The following is a 22485-nucleotide window of genomic DNA, read 5'->3' on the forward strand; positions in this document are numbered from 1 at the left end:
CAGTGTACAGAATTGAGATCGAATTCAAAAAGTAAATAATGGGGGTATAAATGGGAAAAAAAAGAGGAAAATATTACAATAAGAATAACAATAAAAAGCAACAATAAGAATACAAATATATAAGATGTATGATTTAATGTTTTTTTTAGAACGTTGTTGCCATAACTTAATGCTAGTTAAACCTATTATACTGTACTTGACCTCGTTTACCTTGAGGCCAACGCTTTAGCGATGTGTTTTAATTTGAAAAGCAGGCCGGAAGTGTTTCGTTGGAAGCCGTGGTCGCTTGTCATTCATGCTGAGGCGTTGCAGGGGATCCAAGGCCGTCTTGAGGATACCGCAGCTCTTATTCATCCACGGAAAAGAGTTGAAATAACCCAGGAGTCGACAATGGAGACCGTACGTTCATGTTCCGCGAAGAGAACCGTGTGCCGGTCGGCCCGCGCTGACGGTTCTCCCTGTGCCCAAACGGCGGTAGCCCGGCGTCGCGAGCCCGCAGTGGTCGCTCAAATCTCAGCCTGAGAATCCCTCGCGTTGCCCGCCTCCGTAAGACGAGCACATCCGGGATGCTGAAGCTGTGACCTTCCCTCAGTCCCTCCGCCGGGGACCGGACCCGCATTAGGAGCATCCCCTGGAGCTGCATGGACACGCAAAGGCAGCATCCGCGGCCGTGACGCGCCGCCTGCCCGGGATGCTAGCAAGGAGGAAGTGTCTCTGACATGAAGACGAGGCTGGTGTGTCCTCTGGCTGCTGCGCTGACATTGTCCCCTGCACGCTGACTCCACCGTGCCGACATCGTCATGTACGCGGCTGGCCGTGTGGAGCTCCAGCCCCGGGGATGACACCCAGCCAAGTACCGGCGGGCCGGCGCGGGGCCACCTTCCCCGGGTTGTGACCGCACACTTGCTAGCAGCTAGGCGGCTAATTGGAGCAGATACACCGAGCCCGATGTTGTCCCACAAGGTTCTAGTGGCCATCCTCTTGTTGAACGTCTACGTGGGCGTGCAGTCCGTCTACTATTTCTTCGGCGGCGTGCTCCTGGCGGTCGTCTTCGCCATGGCGTTTTTAAATGGACCGCGGCTGCTGGACTGGGCCAGTTCACCTCCCTATCTTCAGTTCAACAAGTATGTTCTGACCGGGTACCGGCCCGTTTCCTCCGTGCAGGACTGCATCAGAAGCCTCTTCTACTTGCACAACGAGCTGGGGAACATCTACACTCATGGTGAGTTTGTTTCTTCCCTGCAGGACTCACTAGACGCACACTCCCATCAAAGTTCTGCCCTCACAAGTTTATAATGCTCACTTTTCATGGTCAGTGTTCATGTAACGTGTGTATTACCTGGCCCGCCACATCATTATATGTGGCCCGCCAAATCAATATACTGTATGTTGCCTGCCCCATCATTTATGTAGCCCACCACATCACTTTATTTTGGCCACCGCATCATTATAGCGGAACCGCACATCATTTTATGTGGTATGGCATCATTACTTGTGGCCCGCTCACATCGTTTAATGTGGTGCGCTATCATTTTTTGTGACTCGCAACATCATTTTACGTAGTCTCATAACTATATGTGACTCACTACATCATTTTATGCGGCATGCCATTATTTTACATGGCCCGCCTCATCTGTGACCCACCACACCGTTTCAAGTGACCCACCACATCATTTTATGTAGCCTGTCACATAACTATGTGACTCACTACATCCTTTTATGTGGTATGCCATCATTACATGTGGCCTGCCTACATAATTTTATGTGGTGTGCTGTCATTTTTTGTGGACTGCAACATCAATTTACATATTTCAGGCCACATCATTTTATGTGGCCTGCCAAATCATGTGGCATGCCATTATTTTAAATGTCCCGCCTCATCTGTGACCCACCACATCGTTTCAAGTGACCCGCCACATAATTTTATGTAGCCCGTCACATAACTATATGTGACTCACTACATCATTTATGTGGCCCACCGCATCATTTTATGTGGTATGCCATCATTACTTGTGGCCCGCTCACATCGTTTAATGTGGTGCGCTATCATTTTTTGTGGCTCGCAACATCATTTTACGTAGTCACATAACTATATGTGACTCACTACATCATTTTATGTGGCATGCCATTATTTTACATGGCCCGCCTCATCTGTGACCCACCACATCGTTTCAAGTGACCCACCACATCATTTTATGTAGCCCGTCACATAACTATGTGACTCACTACATCATTTTATGTGGCCTGCCACATCCTTTTATGTGGTATGCCATCATTACATGTGGCCTGCCTACATAATTTTATGTGGTGCGCTGTCATTTTTTGTGGACTGCAACATCAATTTACATATTTCAGGCCACATCATTTTATGTGGCCTGCCAAATCATGTGGCATGCCATTATTTTAAATGTCCCGCCTCATCTGTGACCCACCACATCGTTTCAAGTGACCCGCCACATAATTTTATGTAGCCCGTCACATAACTATATGTGACTCACTACATCATTTATGTGGCCCGCCGCATCATTTTAAGTGGTATGCCATCATTACATGTGGCCCGCTCACATCATTTTATGTGGTGCGCTATCATTTTTTGTGGCTCGCAACATTAATTTACGTAGCCCGCCAAATCATGTGGCATGCCATTATTATACATGGCCCGCCTCATATGGGACCTACCACATTTTTTCAAGTGACCCACCACATCGTTTCAAGTGACCCACCACATCGTTTCAAGTGACCCACCACATCGTTCCAAGTGACCCACCACATCGTTTTACGTAGCCCGTCACATATATATGTGACTCACTACATCATTTTATGTGGTATGCCATCATTACATGTGAACTGCCCACATAATTTTATGTGGTGCGCTATAATTGTTTGTGGCCCACAACATCAATTTACGTAGCCCGCCACATCATTATATGTGGCCCACCAAATCATGTAGCATGCCATTATTTTATGTGGCCCGCCTCATCTGTGGGCCACCACATCGTTTCAAGTGACCCACCAAATTGTTTCAAGTGACCCGCCACATCATTTACATTATTATATTGTATGTGGCTCACAACGTTATTTCGTGTGGCCCGCCCCTTCACTTATTGTGGCCCCAACATTATATATGACCCGCTACATCATATGTGGTCCGTCACATCATTTAATGTGACCCGCCCGCCACATCGTTTTACATGGTATGCCATTATTACATTTGGCCCACTCACATCTTTTTATGTGGTGCGCTTTCATTTTTTGTGGCCCCGCAACATCAATTTACATGGCTCCGCCACATCGTTTCAAGTGACCCGTCAGATCATTTTAGGTAGCCCGCCACATCATATGTTGTTCGCCACGTTATTTTGTGTGGCCCACCACATCACTTTGTGGTATGCCATCATTTCCTGTGGCCCGCCACATCATTTTATGTGGTATGCCATCATTTTATGTAGCCCGCCCATCAATTTATGTGGACCGCCACATGGTTTTAAGTGACCCACCACATAATTTTGTATGGCCCGCCCCAACATTATGTGACCCGCTACATCGTATGTGGTATGCCATCATTCCGTATGGCCTGCCCACACCACTTTATGTGGTGCGCTTTCATTTTTGTGGCCCCGCAACATCAATTTACATGGCTCCGCCACATCGTTTCAAGTGACCCGTCAGATCATTTTAGGTAGCCCGCCACATCATATGTTGTTCGCCACGTTATTTTGTGTGGCCCACCACATCACTTTATGTGGTATGCCATCATTTCCTGTGGCCCGCCACATCATTTTATGTGGTATGCCATTATTTATGTAGCCCGCCCATCAATTTATGTGGACCGCCACATGGTTTTAAGTGACCCACCACATAATTTTGTATGGCCCGCCCCAACATTATATGTGACCCGCTACATCGTATGTGGTATGCCATCATTCCGTATGGCCTGCCCACACCACTTTATGTGGTGCGCTTTCATTTTTTGTGGCCCCGCAATATCAATTTACATGGCTCCGCCACATCGTTTCAAGTGACACGTCAGATCATTTTAGGTAGCCCGCCACATCATATGTTGTTCGCCACATTATTTTGTGTGGCCCACCACATCACTTTATGTGGTATGCCATCATTTCCTGTGGCCCGCCACATCATTTTATGTGGTATGCCATCATTTTATGTAGCCCGCCCATCAATTTGTGGACCGCCACATGGTTTTAAGTGACCCACCACATAATTTTGTATGGCCCGCCCCAACGTTATATGTGACCCGCTACATCGTATGTGGTATGCCATCATTCCGTATGGCCTGCCCACACCACTTTATGTGGTGCGCTTTCATTTTTTGTGGCCCCGCAACATCAATTTACATGGCTCCGCCACATCGTTTCAAGTGACCCGTCAGATCATTTTAGGTAGCCCGCCACATCATATGTTGTTCGCCACGTTATTTTGTGTGGCCCACCACATCACTTTATGTGGTATGCCATCATTTCCTGTGGCCCGCCACATCATTTTATGTGGTATGCCATTATTTATGTAGCCCGCCCATCAATTTATGTGGACCGCCACATGGTTTTAAGTGACCCACCACATAATTTTGTATGGCCCGCCCCAACATTATATGTGACCCGCTACATCGTATGTGGTATGCCATCATTCCGTATGGCCTGCCCACACCACTTTATGTGGTGCGCTTTCATTTTTTGTGGCCCCGCAATATCAATTTACATGGCTCCGCCACTTCGTTTCAAGTGACACGTCAGATCATTTTAGGTAGCCCGCCACATCATATGTTCGCCACGTTATTTTGTGTGGCCCACCACATCACTTTATGTGGTATGCCATCATTTCCTGTGGCCCGCCACATCATTTTATGTGGTATGCCATCATTTTATGTAGCCCGCCACATCAATTTATGTGGACCGCCACATGGTTTTAAGTGACCCACCACATAATTTTGTATGGCCCGCCCCAACATTATATGTGACCCGCTACATTGTATGTGGTATGCCATCATTCCGTATGGCCTGCCCACATCACTTTATGTAGTGTGCTATCATTTTTTTGTCTTTTCAAGTGACCTGCCACATCATTTTACATAGCCCGCGACATCATATGTTGCTCGCCATGTTATTTTGTGGCCTATTATTACATGTGGTCTGTCACATCATTTTATGTGGTCTGTCACATCATTTTATGTAGCCCGCCACATCAATTTATGTGGTCCACCCCATGGTTTCAAGTGACCCACCATATAATTTTGTGTGGCCTGCCCCACCACTTTATGTGGCCCACCCCATTATTACATGTGGTCTGTCACATCTTTTTATGTGGTCCGCCACATCATTTTACGTGGCCCGCCACATCATTTTATGTGGTATGCCATAATCTTATGTAGCCCCAATTTAAGTGGCCCACCACGTGGTTTCAAGTGACCCACCACATTATTTTGTGTGGCCCGCCCCATCATTGTATGTGGTCTGTCACATAATTTTATGTGGCACGCCACAAAATGTGGCCCGACACATTGTTTGAAGTGTCCTGCCACATTTTTTGTGACCAGCCACATCACTAAAAATGGCCGGTGTAAGGCTATAAATAATGTGCATAGCTGGTTGTCAGCTTGACTTAACGATTTCAACGCAAGTTATCCATCCTTCTGTTGGTAAAATAGGTAATATTTCAACACAACGAGGCTACTATACATTTATTTCAGGTAACTTAAATAGAATTAGAAATACATTGAGCTACACGAGCATGATTCACTTTATGAAGACGGGAAACAGCGGAGTGTGCCTCACGCCCATCTAAGGCAGTGATGTGGCGTTAATTAGCTTTTATTTGTGTTTGAATCTTTAATGTTGGTCTGCCCACACCAGGACGTCCTCCAGGCCGTGTCCCTCCCTTCAGAGCGTCAGACGTTGCTACTGCGGACAAATTAGGTGGAAGTGTGGGACCGTCCCGCCTTAAAATAGACGTGTTAAAAGCGTTGCTCCCACAGTATCACCTGACTGGGACAAACGGCCTTGACATTGCAACGGGCGAGCTTGGTGAGGGAACAGTGCCTCCCACGCTAGCCGCCTTAGCATAGCATTACACATTTCATGGAAGCACACTTTTTGTGTTTCCATTCTCAAAAACACCACTTTTTTGCACCCTGCTGTTTAAGTACCAAGTTAGAGCTGCAGCTATTAATTATTTTAATAATCAAGTAATCTATCCTTTAATTTGAATAGTCGAGTAATCGAATGAAACACACTTTAATGCCTATTCTAGGGAAAATAGTTTAAATAAACAATATATTATATTTCTGCTCGCCATAACCTTCATTCTTTTTTTCCCCAATAAATGCACATCATCAACATTGAAATGGCAACTTTAAAGATGTGTGCATTTATAGAAATAAAAAATATAAACTGTACAGACCAAAAGTTTGGACACGCCTTCTCATTCAATGCGTCTTCTTTATTTTCATGACTATTTCCATTGTAGATTGTCACTTAAGGCATCAAAACTATGAATGAACACATGTGGAGTTATGTACTTAACAAAAAAATGTGAAATAACTGAAAACATGTTTTATATTCTAGTTTCTTCAAAATAGCCATTCTTTGCTCTGATTACTTTTTTGCACACTCTTGGCATTCTCTCGAGAAGCTTCAAGAGGGCCTGAAATGGTTTTCACTTCACAGGTGTGCTTGAAGCTCATCGAGAGAATGCCAAGAGTGTGCAAAGCAGTAGTCAGAGCAAAGGGTGGCTATTTTGAAAAGAACTAGAATATAAAACATGTGTTCATTCATAGTTTTGATGCCTTCAGTGACAATGTATAATGTAAATAGTCATGAAATTAAAGAAAACGCATTGAATGAGGAGAAGGTGTGTCCAAATTTTGGCCCGTATTGTATATTTTTTAAGGAATATAAATTGACGCTTTTTTCTATCCGATTAATCCTAAATAGGGTAGCGACAGAGGCAGAGCTAGACGCAGTGCCGTGTGTTGATTGCCGGTCGCTTCAAGAAAGTCTAGAAGACAGACGTCCTCCATTGTTGTCCTTTTGTTTACTGCGTGGGCTTCCTCTTCTTCAGAGCATTTCCTGGAGTTTGCCCACTCTGCATCCTCATGTCTATATTTGGACACTTGTAAGAGAGCTGTCCGGCCATTGGGTATCGTATAAGACAGGGGTGTCAAACTCGTTTTCATTGAGGGCCACATCGCAGTTATGGTTTCCCTCAGAGGGTCTCTTTTATCGATGAGTAATATATGAATATACATGTGTGTGTGTGTATATATATATATATATATATATATATATATATATATATATATATATATATATATATACATTAACAATAAAAAAATATATTTAAATTTTGCTTTTAAAAACTGGCAGCTCAGTCACCAGATTTTTACAGTAAAAACTGTTTGTTTTACAGCATATAAAAATAAATGGAATGGAATGGAAAAACAATACCACTGTTTTTAGCTGTAAAATTCAAGCAACAGAGCTGCCAGTTTTTTTTTTTACCATAAAATCTTGTTTTTTTGTCTGTTTTTTTAATGTTTTAGTGTCTCACTGTATATGGAAAAAACCAGTACCAAAGTAGATTTTACGGTAAAAAAAAACTCAGTCGGCGGAATTTAACCGTAAAATCTATTGTCAATTTTACTGCCGAATTTGATTGATAATTTGTTTTGAAATCCTAAGTCAAGTAGGTATTTAGGTACAGTGTTTCCCATAAACTGCCAAGATACCTGTGGCGGTGGGGGCGTGGCTATGGGCGTGGTCACCATGACATCATCATAATTTGCATAATTTTCTACAATGATATGATTTTCTCTAAAAAGGCTCAAAAAATGTATACTTACTAATTAATAATAACAGTTTTGTTTTAAACGTCCATCCATCCATCCATTTTACAAAATAATTACAACACTTTATGTACATATTTATATACAGATTTGAACAATAGGTTATTCACTGAAATATATTTATTAATTGTGGTTCTTACAAAAAATATATCATATAAAATATAAAAGCTAAAATGTCTCTTAAAGCTCTGCCCCTTTAATTAGTGCATACTAAATAATTTAACTTTAGCCTACTACTACAACCATATTATTTACCAGCAACATAAAGTGAAACAGAGGCAGAGGTGTCCTGCCACAGTCAGTAACAAATAAACAGAAAACAGTAGTGGTCAAATACAAAAAAGGCAACGAGAGAAGTATCCTACACTTCTCTTTTGTAAAGTAAATCTGAACAGCCTATATGGGCATCTACATCAACTAGCGTAATTTCCGGACTATAAGCCGCACCTGACTATAAGCCGCACCAGCTAAATTTAGGGGAAAAGACAGATTGCTCCATATATAAGCCGCACCCGACTATAAGCCGCAGGGTTTTGATGTGTAATTACCGTAGTATATAGGGGTTCCTGCTACCACGGAGGGGATTGTCGGGACAGAGATGACTGTTTGGGAACGCAAAGCGTCCCATTTATTAACAATAAATCTTTCAATCATTCAATCAAACTTTCACATCTTTGACATGGCGAACAGCATTCGTGCAGAGTACAAATAATACAACGGTGCAAAGTAATACAAAGTGCTTGCCTGTACGTTATCAAAATAACCAGCCTACCGGTATATGAAAAGTCAGTCTTTAATCATTGTGTCATCGTCTTCCTCCTGCGTACTAAAACCACCGAAATCCTCTTTGTCGGTGTCGGAGAAGAACAGGCCGTAAATAAACCGCACTGTTGTATAAGCCGCAGGGACCAGAACGAGGGGAAAAAGTAGCGGCTTATAGTCCGGAAATTACGGTATATGATTTGCCTGAGAAGCTGGACAGGACAAAAATTTTATTTTTATTTTTTTATTTTTATTTTTTAAATTTTTTTTTGTGTCGGACGTAATTCTTTCGTGGCGGGCCGCCACAAATAAATGAATGTGTGGGAAACACTGAAGTAGAGTATTTATCGTTATTTTAACAAAAAATATTTTTGGAATACATGATAATATAATATTTAGATTTTGATAATATTGAATTAAAAAAATATGCAATTACATGCAGTACATGATTTTTTTATGTCAAAAGGGAAAGAAGAAATATATTTAGTAAGAAAAGATTAAGCATTTTATTAACGCATATTAATTCCAGGCTTTCGTGGGCCACATAAAATAATGTGGCGGGCCAGTATTGGCCCCCGGGCCTTGAGTTTGACACCTGTGATATAAGACTTCATGTCCGTGTTTTACACACAGTTTACAGACCTCACTACTTGGGGCGCTACAGTTTTAACAACCTATCTTGTCTCTCTGAGTCATGTGGACATCTGTAAACAATGGAACGCACGCACAGTCCTTCACGCCGACCACGACTTGTGTACTTTCCCCGAGGTTAAATGCAAGTCAGGGAAGAAGTCTCCCACACGAGATGTTTACTTTTAATTCTTAAGACAAGTCGTTTCATGATCCTGTTTAACGGAACCTCTCCTCACCCTCAAGGCATCCCTTTGCTTTGCTTCCTGGTGCTGCTGCCACTCAACATCCCCTGGTCCCAGATCAGCGTGACGTGGCTGGGTGTGGTGCACTTCCTGGCTTGCCTGTCGCCCCAGCTGGGCTCGGTGCTCTACCACCTCTTCATGAACCACGAGGGAGGCGAGCCGGTCTACCACACCCTCCTCAAACTGGACGTGTGCGGGATATGCATGATCAACACGCTGGGTGAGTACTTATTGTTCCGCCCACATGCCACTAGAACACTCACTTCCTTAGGTACACAATTATACAAATTATATAAAATTATTATATAAAACATTATATAAAAAAAAGTTTGTGGCGGCCCTAAATTAACTTGTGCCACAAGTGAATGAATGTATGCAAAATAGTGGTTGCATTCCAGCACTAATGCTACTGTTGTGTTCGGGTTGTGCTCTCAGGGGCGCTGCCGATCCTCTACAGCACGCTGTTGTGCTACCCGCTGATCCGCATGGTGGCGCTGGCGGTCTACATCCTGCTCTCCAGCCACGCCATCTACTGCGCCGTCACGGCCCGCAGCAGCGTGCGGCGCCTGCGCTCCTTCGCCTGGCAGGCGCTCTTCCGCTTCTCCTTCTTCCTGATGCGCTGGGTGGGTGTGGGCGGCGGCAGCCCCAACTCGCTGCGCCACTTCCTCACCATGGACGCGCTGGCCGTGCTGGGCGGCATCATCAACATCGCCCGCATCCCCGAGCGCTTCCGCCCGGGCCTCTTTGACTACTGGTGCAACAGCCACCAGATCATGCATGTGCTGGTGGTGGGCTCCATCCTCTACCTGCACTGGGGGGTGCTGGACGACCTGCTGTGGATCAACAGCTACAACTGTCCCTCGGACTGACCCCGCAGCAGAGAGGGGTGAGCTAGCATGCAAATCACGCCTCTCTCTGTGGATGTTCTCACACGTAGAAGACACTGTAAACTTTTACTGCGGAAGTTAGTGTTAGTAGATGGGGGGGTTCAGTGTTGTGACCTATGCAGCGTGTCCAAATCATGCATCAGCACACTCCCCCCAAAGCCGCTTCACTTTATAGAACACGGCCACGTTTTGGATTTGTAGTTCGAAGTCCGCAGATGCACATGATTTCAAACATTTTCATATTTTCTGTCCATCACAGTACGCCAGATTTCCACAAAGGGTCTAAATGGCTGGTCGATGCAATTTGCTAACTTTCCCACTAGGCGGAGAAACTACAGTGGAACCTCGAAGCTCAATCGCGCGGCTTCTGACCTCCCCTCACCAATCACAAGAGGAGGCTGGGGAATATGAACGCTTTAGCCAAGAGGAGAAGGAGGCAAATTCACCCTGGCCTGTATACCACCGGGGGCTGGGCGATATGACTGAAAACTGTATCACGATAAGTGTTTTATATCGGTCGATATCGATAATTATTTATGTTTTAGCGAAAATTAGGACCGGGATAAAAATAGATAAAATTCAACATCTTTATTTCAAATGTAACTTTCCTCTGGTTATAATCCTCTCAGCTATCAAGGCAGAAAGAAAAGGAAAAACACAAAATTTACACACATTTGTAAAATCACGTTGAACACTTAACAATAACGTCGTAAAATTAAGGTGCAAAAATAAGCAATATGTAAGAAAGTGCAACAAAATACTGCAACGTGTGAAAATGTAAACATAGAGAAACAGTTAACCGAGGTGGCTCGGTTAGTATAGCGGCCGTACCAGCATATTGAGGGTTCCAGGTTCAATCCTAGTCACAGCTGTTGTGTCCTTGGGCAAGACACTTCACCCCGCTGCTCCCAGTGCCGCCCACACTGGTTTAAATGTGACTTGGATAAAGGGTTTCACTATGTAAAGCGCCTTGAGTCACTAGAGAAAAGCGATACATAAATACATTTCACTTCAGAAACCCGAGAACTATTTTTTGCAGGTTTAGTGCCAGGAAATTACAGCTGTGCTCTAACCGGTCTTGTTTGAGACGAGCACCTTGCATCATTCACAGACCACATTGGTCTGACTACGGTCCCTTTGGAAAAAAAACAACCAAAACTGCTATGCTGTTGCGGTGACTTTTCCCCTTTTATCCACAATTTCTTCATTTTTACTTTCACTTCCCACTCCATGCAAATAATTAAGAGCGAGACAACAAGATGGCGCAACCAAACGTGATAGTTGACACTGTTACCTGATTGACTGTTAGCGTGTCACTCCCACTGATCAGTGATCCCTTCCGCCGTTGCTCAGTTACCAGAGAGCGAGTGCCTTTGTCCATGCAACCAACCTTGCTTTGCAACTTCCGCCTTTTTACGACAAAAAAAAAAATGTATAGAACGTTTTATCCAACTCCTTTTTTATTCATATCGATTACGTCTATCATGGAATATATTGATATTGTTTTATCGCCCGGCCTTAATGTAGTCCAATTAACTTACTATAGGGCCTCACTAGGATCCAGTATCTTTTTAAAAACCCCTGGAATGAGAAAAATAGGATATATTAGCATTCAATGCTACCATACAAGTGTAAAAAGAAGTGAAGCCGTTTTCAAAGATTCTTACTGCTGTGAATGTGAGTCCACTTAAGCCTGGATTATAGTCTGCAACGCTGTCTGGATCCTGCCATAGATCTAAACTATTTATCTTATAAGCTTCCTTTGTCATGAGGGAACGGCTAATCGACGCATTAGAACAGTCGCTTTTATTGCAAATCTTGATTCCAAAAGGCATACGCAAAGTTGGGCGTGCACCGTCTGAACCAGCAATAGTGTTAAAAATCAGAACGATCAGTCTTTTTACCACGTCGTTGTGATATCACGTTTGCTTTTGTTTGCTGGTCACGTCACGGAGAAGAGAGTTTTTGCCCCACTGAGATTTGTTGTGGCTTAAAACTGCTACTTGGTGGAATCCAGGTTACGGGTGTTCCGCTTTAGAGGTTCCACTGTACGCTGCGGTGATGCATTGTGGTGATCTACCACCATGCATATCCAATGGATTTGTATGCATCATATTTTATTCATGTTCTCGGGTCATTGAATGGATTGCAACTGGACTGTTCAGTTTGCCTTGGAAGGCGTTCCACTTCTCATCACCTCATGCTTACAGAGTTGGACAGGACAGATCTCGTCCTCGCGCTCGGTGCCGGATCCAAAAGTATTTACCGTAATTTCCGGACTATTGAGCGCACCAGTATAAAAAGCCGCACCCACTGAATTTTAGAAGATTTTTTTTTTTTCCAGCCTATATGCCGAAGATATATGTTTGTTTACATACTTACTTGTTATAAAACGGCACCTGTAACACGGCAGTAAAACGGCTGATCAAACAAAACAGAAGTCATCGTCATGGACCCACTAGCTGCGGAAGCTAGCTCTCCAATAAGCTGAACAGATTCAATTAGTCCACAGTTTTGGTGAATTTACGAAACTGAAACAATACAAAAATAATGCCATTGTCAGTTAATAACACTAACAAATACACTCGTAAATGTGTTAGCATATTAGCTCATGCTAACGACGCTAGCATTATTACATTACGATAGCATGTACAAATATGCATGAAAACAGTCCAAAAGACATCCCACATGGGACGGTTTAGTAAACAAGGTTTGTTTTAGTTCTATTGTAAAACTTACAAACGTTGCACAGACTGATGAATGAAGAGTAGGAATGCTACAGACGGCTAGAAGACGGAACGGCTCTTCTACTTCCGGTTGAAAGCTCAGTCTAAACAGATGGGCAATGCTAATACTTATATAGCCCTCAAAGGGCTGCGCAAACCACAACGATCCCACATCAGGGCAAGAAAAAACTAAACCCAATGGGAACAACGAGAACCCTTGGAAGGGACCGCAGATGTGGGGTGACCGGTGCAATGGATGCTGAGTGCATATGGTTAATAATGTGAGAGTTCAGTCCAAACGGAGGCCAGCAGGGGGAAAATGGTGCCATAGGAAAAACAATAACTATTCAGTGTCTATGCTTGTTTTTTTTTTTTTTAACTATTCGCATTATGGCAGTCAGCGAAGAAAAATCCATAAATTAGCCGCACCGTATTTTTAAGCTGCAGGGTTCAAAACGTAGGAAAAAAGTAGCGACAAGGACAAGACTGGTTTCGGTCGGAATGCCCCCCCACAACCCATACCCCTCCCCTTTAGACTTGATCTGTCCTATCCAACTAAGTCTGTGAGCATGAATTGATGAAGCCTGCTTGGAGGAGAAGCAGAATATATTCCAAGACAACCTGAACACTTCAGTTGCAATCCATTCAATAACAACTTTATGTTTTTGCTACCTTTACTGAACTTTCGGAAATCTCCAGTGGGGTTGTGTATCATTCCTTCTTTAGCTTTTTCAAGACCAAAAGAATGGTTAACGACCGTTTTTTTAATTCATAATTTTTAAAAAAAAGTTGTAAAACAAAAAAATTAATGTTTAGTTATTTTATATATATTATTAAAATATAAGGACGAAAAATAAGCGCCTAAACATATTTTTTGCTTTTTAATACGTGGTTTTAAGTGGGCTTGAACTTGCAGGTAAACAAAGGTAGAAGAAGACAAAAGACTGTACTACGATTTAAGTCTTTGTTTTTCCATCTTAACCAGGCCAAACTTTGAAGATACAGAATATGCGTTTTTAAAAAGCTGAATAACTATGTATCCAATCTGGTACTTTTTTTGGCAGTGACCGAATCCCGCTGATTCCCGTAACATCCAAAGCGGCCATGTTTCGGTACCTGGGTTGCGGATGACGTCACGTCCGGTTGCAGACTTAAGAAGCAATCACTTGTAATTTTCTATGCCAACAAAGCAAGCATGCCTAAAAAAAGCACTTAAAAATAAGGCTTCAAATTTTAAAATGTATTAGCTGGTTCCCAATTGACATTGGATATGCCATATACATGCTACTGATTAACATTTGCGGTTTTACATGGCGATTTCAATATCACCAAATTTGGTAGCGAAAACTACAAATAAGATGCACATTACAATCAAACGGTCGGTGTATAATAAGTACAATACTTACAGTATAAGCACTTTATGAAGGACTCAACAAAATACAAGAATGGCACATTCAACTTGATGGCAAAGACTACATCCTGACTACAGTAACACACTATACATGGGTACCGATTCTGGTACTTTTTTGGCACCGACTTAATCGTGCCGGTTCTACCAGGCACCGATTCATGTAAAATCCAACGGTGCCATGTTTTGGTACTTGGGTCGCGCGTGACCTCACGCCTGGTTGCTGACTCAGCTGTTGTTTTTTTTGCACTTGGCGATCACTCCAGCGGCACTGAGAGCGTACTCAGCTAAACTACCTCTGGTTAATGTTGCAATTTTCAATGCTAAACAAGGCTCCACTTTTCCAAGAATGCGCTAGCTTGATGCTAATGTACATTGGCTTGGCTGATGACATGCTACTACTTAGCATTAGTGATTTTACATTACAATGTAAACACTTCCAAATTTGTTAATGAAAACTACAACTAATATGCACGTTGCAATTACGTGCGTAACAAGTACAACACTTAAAGCATTAACACTTTTTAGGGCGCAACATAAACAAAACACCATGAATCTGCCATCTTGCATCTTGGACTTGCAACTGTTATGCAACTTAATATAATATTTGCAAATGAGACTCAGAAATGTGTTAATAAAACACGATATAACAACTGGACAGCAGTTCCATTTTTAGATGTTGCAAGAAACCTTTAGATTTTATCATCAAAAAAAAGGTACAGAAAATTGATATCGTTGAATCCATTCCCAGGTACCGGGAATTGGTACGGAATTAGTTGATATGTAATACGTGGACTTGTTTACATGCAAGTCCACGTAAGACTACTTCCGGGTAAACTTGGCGCTTGACTTCGATTTGGAAAAAGTATGTTTATACGCTTGTTATCCATCTTTTTCATATATATTTTTTTAAATAATGTACGTATCATTAGAAAAAAAACTTTATTTTTGGTTTAAAAAAGCAGGTCGTTATCCATTTGTTATGTTTTAAATGAAAAACCAAATGAAGGAGTGCTACATGGCATACCGCATGACCATAGATCCACAAGGTAGTATTTAGAGGGCTGCTCACCTTTTCAGGTTTTGTCCTTCTTTAAATTGTCAACTAAAGATTTAAAAAAAAAAAGTATATTCTCTGTTCAAACAGCCATCATCACGCTGTTCTTGCCAAATTAGCATGTAAATGCTAACACTTTGATTTGTTGACATCCCAGATGCATGAGAGTAGCAGTTAGCTTGTCGTTAGCCGTCACTCATTCTCTGCTCTTAAAGGGCTCAGAGTGGACCGTCCCGTCCATACACGTAGTGTAAATATATAATCACGTATGTAGACCCTATATACATACAACCAAATGTACCCCAGTGGTCTTTTTGATAGCAGGCTGGGGGTGCCATGTCGGACCTTTTAGTGACCCTTAAAGACTTTTATTTACCTAAGTATTGTGGGTGGGCGGGGCTAGCACAGGTCAATCTATGCATCGTAAGTCAAAGTGGGCGCGACCTCGAAGAGTTTGTCCCGTCCCGCCTCTCAGGGTGCCGCAACAGTAGCTGAAACGTCCCAGTCGGACTTCCTGTGTGTTCACGCCATGACTCGGAGGGAACACGACTGTGGGTCGGGGTTAGTTTTTATCTCATCACTCACTTAAAGCCTGAGTGAAGAATGCACTACCGACCGGAAAAGAAATAGATGATACATTATTATGATGCTACCTGTTGGTTGTTTGAGCACACTGCAGCTAGACTTGGATAGTTCCACTCCTTAATGCACAGGGTGTCAAACTCAAGGCCAAATCTGGGCCGCAACATAATTTTATAGGGTCCCACCACATAATTTTAATGTGGACCGCCACTTCATTTTAATGGTGCCCATCCTGAAATTTTTACATGGAACGCTACATAATCTTAAAGTGTCTCGCCACATCATTTTATAGGGCCCGCCCCAAAATTTTAACATGACACGCTACATAATTTTAATGTGGCCCGCCACATCATTTTATGAGTTCCGTCATATAATTTCAACAGAACACGCCACATCATTCTAATGTGTCTGGCGACGACATTTTATGGGTTCCCGCCCCAAAATTTTAACATGACACGCTACATAATTTTAATATGGCCCGCCACATCATTTTATGAGTTCCGTCATATAATTTCAACATAACACGCCACATTATTCTAATGTTTCCGGCGACGACATTTTATGGGTTCTGCCATATAATTTTTAATGTGTCCCGCCCGCCACAACATTTTATCGTGGACGCCACTTCATTTTAGTGGTGCCTATCCTATAATTTTTTACATGGCACGCTACATAATTCAAACGTGTCCCGCCACATCATTTTATGGGGCCCTCCCCAAAATTTAAAATGACACACCACATCATTCTAACACACGTCATTTTATGAGTTCCGTCATGTCGTTTTAACATGACACGCCACATCATTCTAACGTGTCCGGTGAAATCATTTTATGGCTTCTGCCATATAATTTTAATGTGGGTGGCCCGCCACTTCATTATAATCGTGTTCATCCTATAATTTTTACATGGCATGCTACATAATTCTAATGTTTCCGGCCACATCATTTTATGGGTTCCGCCATATAATTTTAATGTGGCCTGCCACATCATTTTATTGTGGACCACCATTTCATTTTAATGAGTCCCATCCCATAATTTTCAAGTGACACGCCATATCGTTTTATTGAGGCTCGCCATATTTTATTTTGGACCGCCCCATCATTCTAATGTGTCTCGCTACAGCATTTTATGGGGTCCGCCAAATACATTTTTTGTAGACTACCACATCATTTTGATGTGGCACACCACATCATTCTTACGCATCCTGACACATCATTTATTGGGTTCCGCCACATCATTTTATTGTGGACCGCCACTTCATTCTTGCGCGTCCCGCCACGTCATTTATGTGGCCGACCACCCCATCATAAAAAAGCACTTTCTGGCTGAATATATTTGCTATTTAAATTTTGTCATAAAAATGTTGCACAAGCAATTCCATAAGTTCTACACTTTAATATTATCGGGTGTTCCAAACATTTTTTTGGTTATCAAATATAAACACATTTCTGGGCCTCCTAGGGCAGCCATAATTGTGTGGCCCTGTATAAAAATGAGTTTGACACCCCTATTTTAATGCTTTAGTTACACAGGATTCTCACAAGAATGAGGTAACAACTGACCCAGACCCACCGTTCATGGCTGATTAGAATCTGCTTTGCATCGTGCCAAAAAGCCTACAAATATATTATATTTCAAGTCTGATGTCATCACCCCTGACTGTGATGTGTTTTGTCTCTCCTGGTGATGACGCCAGCGTACAGCAGACAGGAAGTTCTTACAGGAGTGGAACGTGTCCACACGATTGGCCTCTTTTGTCTCCCTGTAAAGACAAACATGTATGTAAGTACTGTATGTGTGGCGGCGTCACTGGCGGGACAAAGTGTTTTTTTTTAAACAAATGTAATCTATCGGGAAATACAACACAGGTGCGGGCTAGCCTGTTAGTTTGTAACGGGTCAGAATAATAGTTCTGTAGTCGACCCACTGAGGACCTGCTCCATGTCTCCATGGTGATGATGATGATGACGATCCTCTTTCGAAAAGAGTGATGAGGTGAATGTGGCGCCCTCTAGCGGCATGCAGCGCCTCTGCGATTGCAAGCGGACAGACGAGTGGTCAAGTCTGCCGCCACGATTGTGCAATAAAACTCAAGTTTATATTTGTAAACGTGCGCCTTGTCTTCTCTTCCTGGAGGTCGAAGGTCAAGTTTTTTTTTTTTTGGTAGGAACAAGACACCTATTCATTTTGACTGATAGAGAAATTGTTTTGCTAAATGTATTGTTATTTTCAGTCATTAATATTTGATTTGATTTGATTTTTTAAAAAAATTACATACTTTTTCAAAATAGTTTTTCTATTAATTCATGTATTTTTCTTAGTTTTTATTTCTTATTTTGTAGGTTATAACTTTTTTATCCCAAATCTTTTTTAATCCCTTTTTTTATTTGACATTTTATTGCAGGGATTATAATTTGAAGTGTAAAAAGTATGGACAAAATTGAATAATAAATACATATTTATATATTATCTTAAATATGTCATTGATCATTCAGAATTTGGAACTATATACAAAAGCGTGATATTGAATGTGCCATTAATTTATTCAATGTAAAAAAAAAAAATGTATTATTTATTTAATGAGTGATTCAATTTTTTGAATATTTAACAATTGAAATAGTTCATTTACTTTAATTATTTCCTGAACAAATAAATGTATAATGTTCAAACTCAGCCATCTAATTTGGTGGGCGGGGCTAACAGGAACCTAGTCCAATGATTGCTTTAGTTTTGTTTATAATCGGATTGAAATCCATAAATGTCTTTTTAAATATGTCATTCATTTATTTAATGTAAAAGTACATGTATCTATTTGATCAGTGATCGATTATTGAAATATTTGATTAATACATTATTATTAATTTAATTATTTCACCATTGAATGAATTGTTTCACAGTGTATTTACTTCATAATTTGATTGATTATTAATTGATTCCATGGTTAATTATTTCACAAACCTGTGTGTCAGTGCTTCAGGAATGTATTACCTGTCAAACTCAGCCATCAAAGTCAGTGGGCGGGGCTAAGAGAATCTAGTCCAATGATTGAAGCCTCGAATTTGATAGCTGAATTTGACAAATAAAATAAATTCACGCTGACGCACAAGTTAATGAAATAATGATCAAAATATTGAAATAATTTATAAATATTGAAATAATTACTAAATTATAAAATGTAATTTTACATTAATTAAACATTTGATAACATATTTATGTATTTAATTAAAATAATTAATTAATTATACATTTAAGTAATTATATAGAGATTTCTTTATTTAATTTTGTCCCATTTGATCCTCCATGGTGATTTTATGTCAGTTTGTCCTCGCTCTACCAGTCATGTTGTCTTTTTTTAACTGACTGATGATGTCTCCTCAGGAACCCTATCGCTTTTAGGAACAACACGGTTGAGGAGTCCAGTCATCTCAATTCTTGACTTTTTGCCGGTAAAAGGAGCGTCTCTTTTCCCCCAGGTTACTTGTTCTATGTGAGCACGGGAACCCTATTGATTTTTAGATTAAGTCTTTATCCACGATGCTGCGAACCGACACGTCTCGACAGAACCCTGTTGATGTTAAGGCAATAGTTTTTTAACTGTCATCTAATCACAAGAGCCCTAGTGTCTTTCCAAAAATAAAGCCTGTATAGTAAGGGTGTCCTGATCCCATATTAATAGCGGACAGCAGTTCGATATTAGCAAACAAAGTATCGGACGATGGCGTGGTTACTTGCCAGTTAACATCAAAATGTCCTACGTGTTTTTCATAGCTACCATTGTTCTCTGTTTGGCTCATTTCACTTGATCAAACCTCTTAAATTCCACACTACAAAATAATACAAGTATGAACGATTCCTGCTGATATCATGTCAGATTAAAATCAGTTTAGGCCAGCACCCAAAGCTCCAACACCGGAATCGAGTATCGAGGGTGGAAAAAGTATCAGGACACTGCCACTATTGTCCAAAATGCTTTTGAGTCAAGTTAGTTCCTAAATTAAACACGCTCATCAGCACGAGATAGATCCCGAAGGCCGTGTTTGAGGTCGAAGGTCACTTTAACACAGCTTTGCACAAACCATTTTTCACCCGATCTTCACACTTTTAGGTAACAACAACTTTTAACCCCAATACAGTCCAAGAACCCTGTGGATTTTAACCCCAGTGCAGTCCAAGAACCCTGTGGATTTTAACCCCAGTGCAGTCCAATAACCCTGTTGATTTTAACCCCAGTGCAGTCCAAGAACCCTGTTGATTTTAACCCCAGTGCAGTCCAAGAACCCTGTCGATTTTAACCCCAGTGCAGTCCAAGAACCCTGTCGATTTTAACCCCAGTGCAGTCCAAGAACCCTGTCGATTTTAACCCCAGTTCAGTCTAAAAATCCTGTTGAATTTAACCCCAGTACAGCCCAAGTACACTGTTGATTTTAACCCCAGTGCAGTCCCAGAACCCTGTCGATTTTAACCCCAGTGCACTCCAAGAACCCTGTCGATTTTAACCACAGTGCAGTCCGAGAACCCTGTCGATTTTAACCCCAGTACAGTCCGAGAACACTGTCGATTTTAACCCAAGTGCAGTCCAAGAACCCTGTTGATTTTAACCCCAGTGCAGTCCAAGAACCCTGTTGATTTTAACCCCAGTGCAGTCCAAGAACCCTGTTAAGTTTAACCCCAGTGCACTCCAAGAACCCTGTCAAATTTAACCCCAGTGCACTCCAAGAACCCTGTCGATTTTAACCCCAGTACAGTCCGAGAACACTGTCGATTTTTACCCCAGTACAGTCCGAGAACACTGTCGATTTTAACCCCAGTGCAGTACGAGAACCCTGTTGATTTTAACCCCAGTGCAGTCCAAGAACCCTGTTGATTTTAACCCCAGTGCAGTCCAAGAACCCTGTTGATTTTAACCCCAGTGCAGTCCAAGAACCCTGTTGATTTTAACTCCAGTGCAGTCCAGAACCCTGTTTATTTTAACCCCAGTTCAGTCCAAGAACCCTGTTTATTTTAACTCCAGTTCAGTCCAAGAACCCTGTTGATTTTAACTCCAGTGCAGTCCAAGAACCCTGTTGATTTTAACCCCAGTGCAGTCCAAGAACCCTGTTGATTTTAACCCCAGTGCAGTCCAAGAACCCTGTTGATTTTAACCCCAGTGCAGTCCAAGAACCCTGTTGATTTTAACCCCAGTGCAGTCCAAGAACCCTGTTGATTTTAACTCCAGTGCAGTCCAAGAGCCCTGTTGATTTTAACCCCAGTGCAGTCCAAGAGCCCTGTTGATTTTAACCCCAGTGCAGTCCAAGAACCCTGTTGATTTTAACCCCAGGGCAGTGTCCAATAACACTGTTGATTTTAACCCCAGGGCAGTGTCCAATAACACTGTTGATTTTAACCCCAGGGCAGTCCCAGAACCCTGTTGATTTTAACCCCAGTGCAGTCCAAAAACCCTGTTGATTTTAACCCCAGTGCAGTCCAAGAACACTGTCAATTTTAACCCCAGTGCAGTCCAAGAACCTTTTCAAATTTAACTCCAGTGCATTCCAAGAACCCTGTTGATTTTAACCCTAGTGCAGTCCAAGAACCCTGTTGATTTTAAGCCCAGTACAGTCCAAGAACCCTGTTGATTTTAACCCCAGTGCAGTCCAAGAACACTGTCGATTTTAACCCCAGTGCAGTCCAAGAACACTGTCGATTTTAATCCCAGTGCAGTCCAAGAACCCTGTTGATTTTAACTCCAGTGCAGTCCAAGAACCCTGTCGATTTTAACCCCAGTACAGTCCAAAAACCCTGTTGAATTTAACCCCAGGACAGCCCAAGAACACTGTCAATTTTAACCCCAGTGCAGTCCAAGAACCCTTTCAAATTTAACCCCAGTGCACTCCAAGAACCCTGTCGATTTTAACCACAGTGCAGTCCAAGAACACTGTCGATTTTAACCCCAGTGCAGTCCGAGAACACTGTCGATTTTAACCCCAGTACAGTCCGAGAACACTGTCGATTTTAACCCCAGTGCAGTCAAAGAACCCTGTTGATTTTAACCCCAGTGCAGTCCCAGAACCCTGTTGTATTTAACCCCAGTGCAGTCCAAGAACCCTGTTGATTTTAACCCCAGTGCAGTCCAAGAACCCTGCTGATTTTAACCCCAGTGCAGTCCAAGAACCCTGTTGATTTTAACTCCAGTGCATTCCAAGAACCCTGTTGATTTTAACTCCAGTGCATTCCAAGAACCCTGTTGATTTTAACCCCAGTGCAGTCAAAGAACCCTGTTGATTTTAACCCCAGTGCAGTCCCAGAACCCTGTTGATTTTAACCCCAGTGCAGTCCAAGAACCCTGTTGAT

General features: G+C 42.1%; 1 protein-coding gene across 1 annotated transcript; it reads left to right on the forward strand.

Moving 5' to 3' along the window:
- The first annotated feature begins 289 nt into the window (after positions 1-289).
- Positions 290-18341, forward strand: paqr4a (progestin and adipoQ receptor family member IVa). The gene is made up of 3 exons (XM_062050239.1): positions 290-1222; positions 9497-9715; positions 9931-18341. The coding sequence occupies exons 1-3, from the start codon at positions 949-951 to the stop codon at positions 10362-10364; spliced, it is 927 nt and encodes a 308-aa protein (XP_061906223.1). The 5' UTR covers positions 290-948; the 3' UTR covers positions 10365-18341.
- Positions 18342-22485: the final 4144 nt, after the last annotated feature.

The sequence above is a fragment of the Entelurus aequoreus genome, linkage group LG06 (assembly GCF_033978785.1).
Source record: "Entelurus aequoreus isolate RoL-2023_Sb linkage group LG06, RoL_Eaeq_v1.1, whole genome shotgun sequence".
NCBI lineage: Eukaryota > Metazoa > Chordata > Actinopteri > Syngnathiformes > Syngnathidae > Entelurus > Entelurus aequoreus.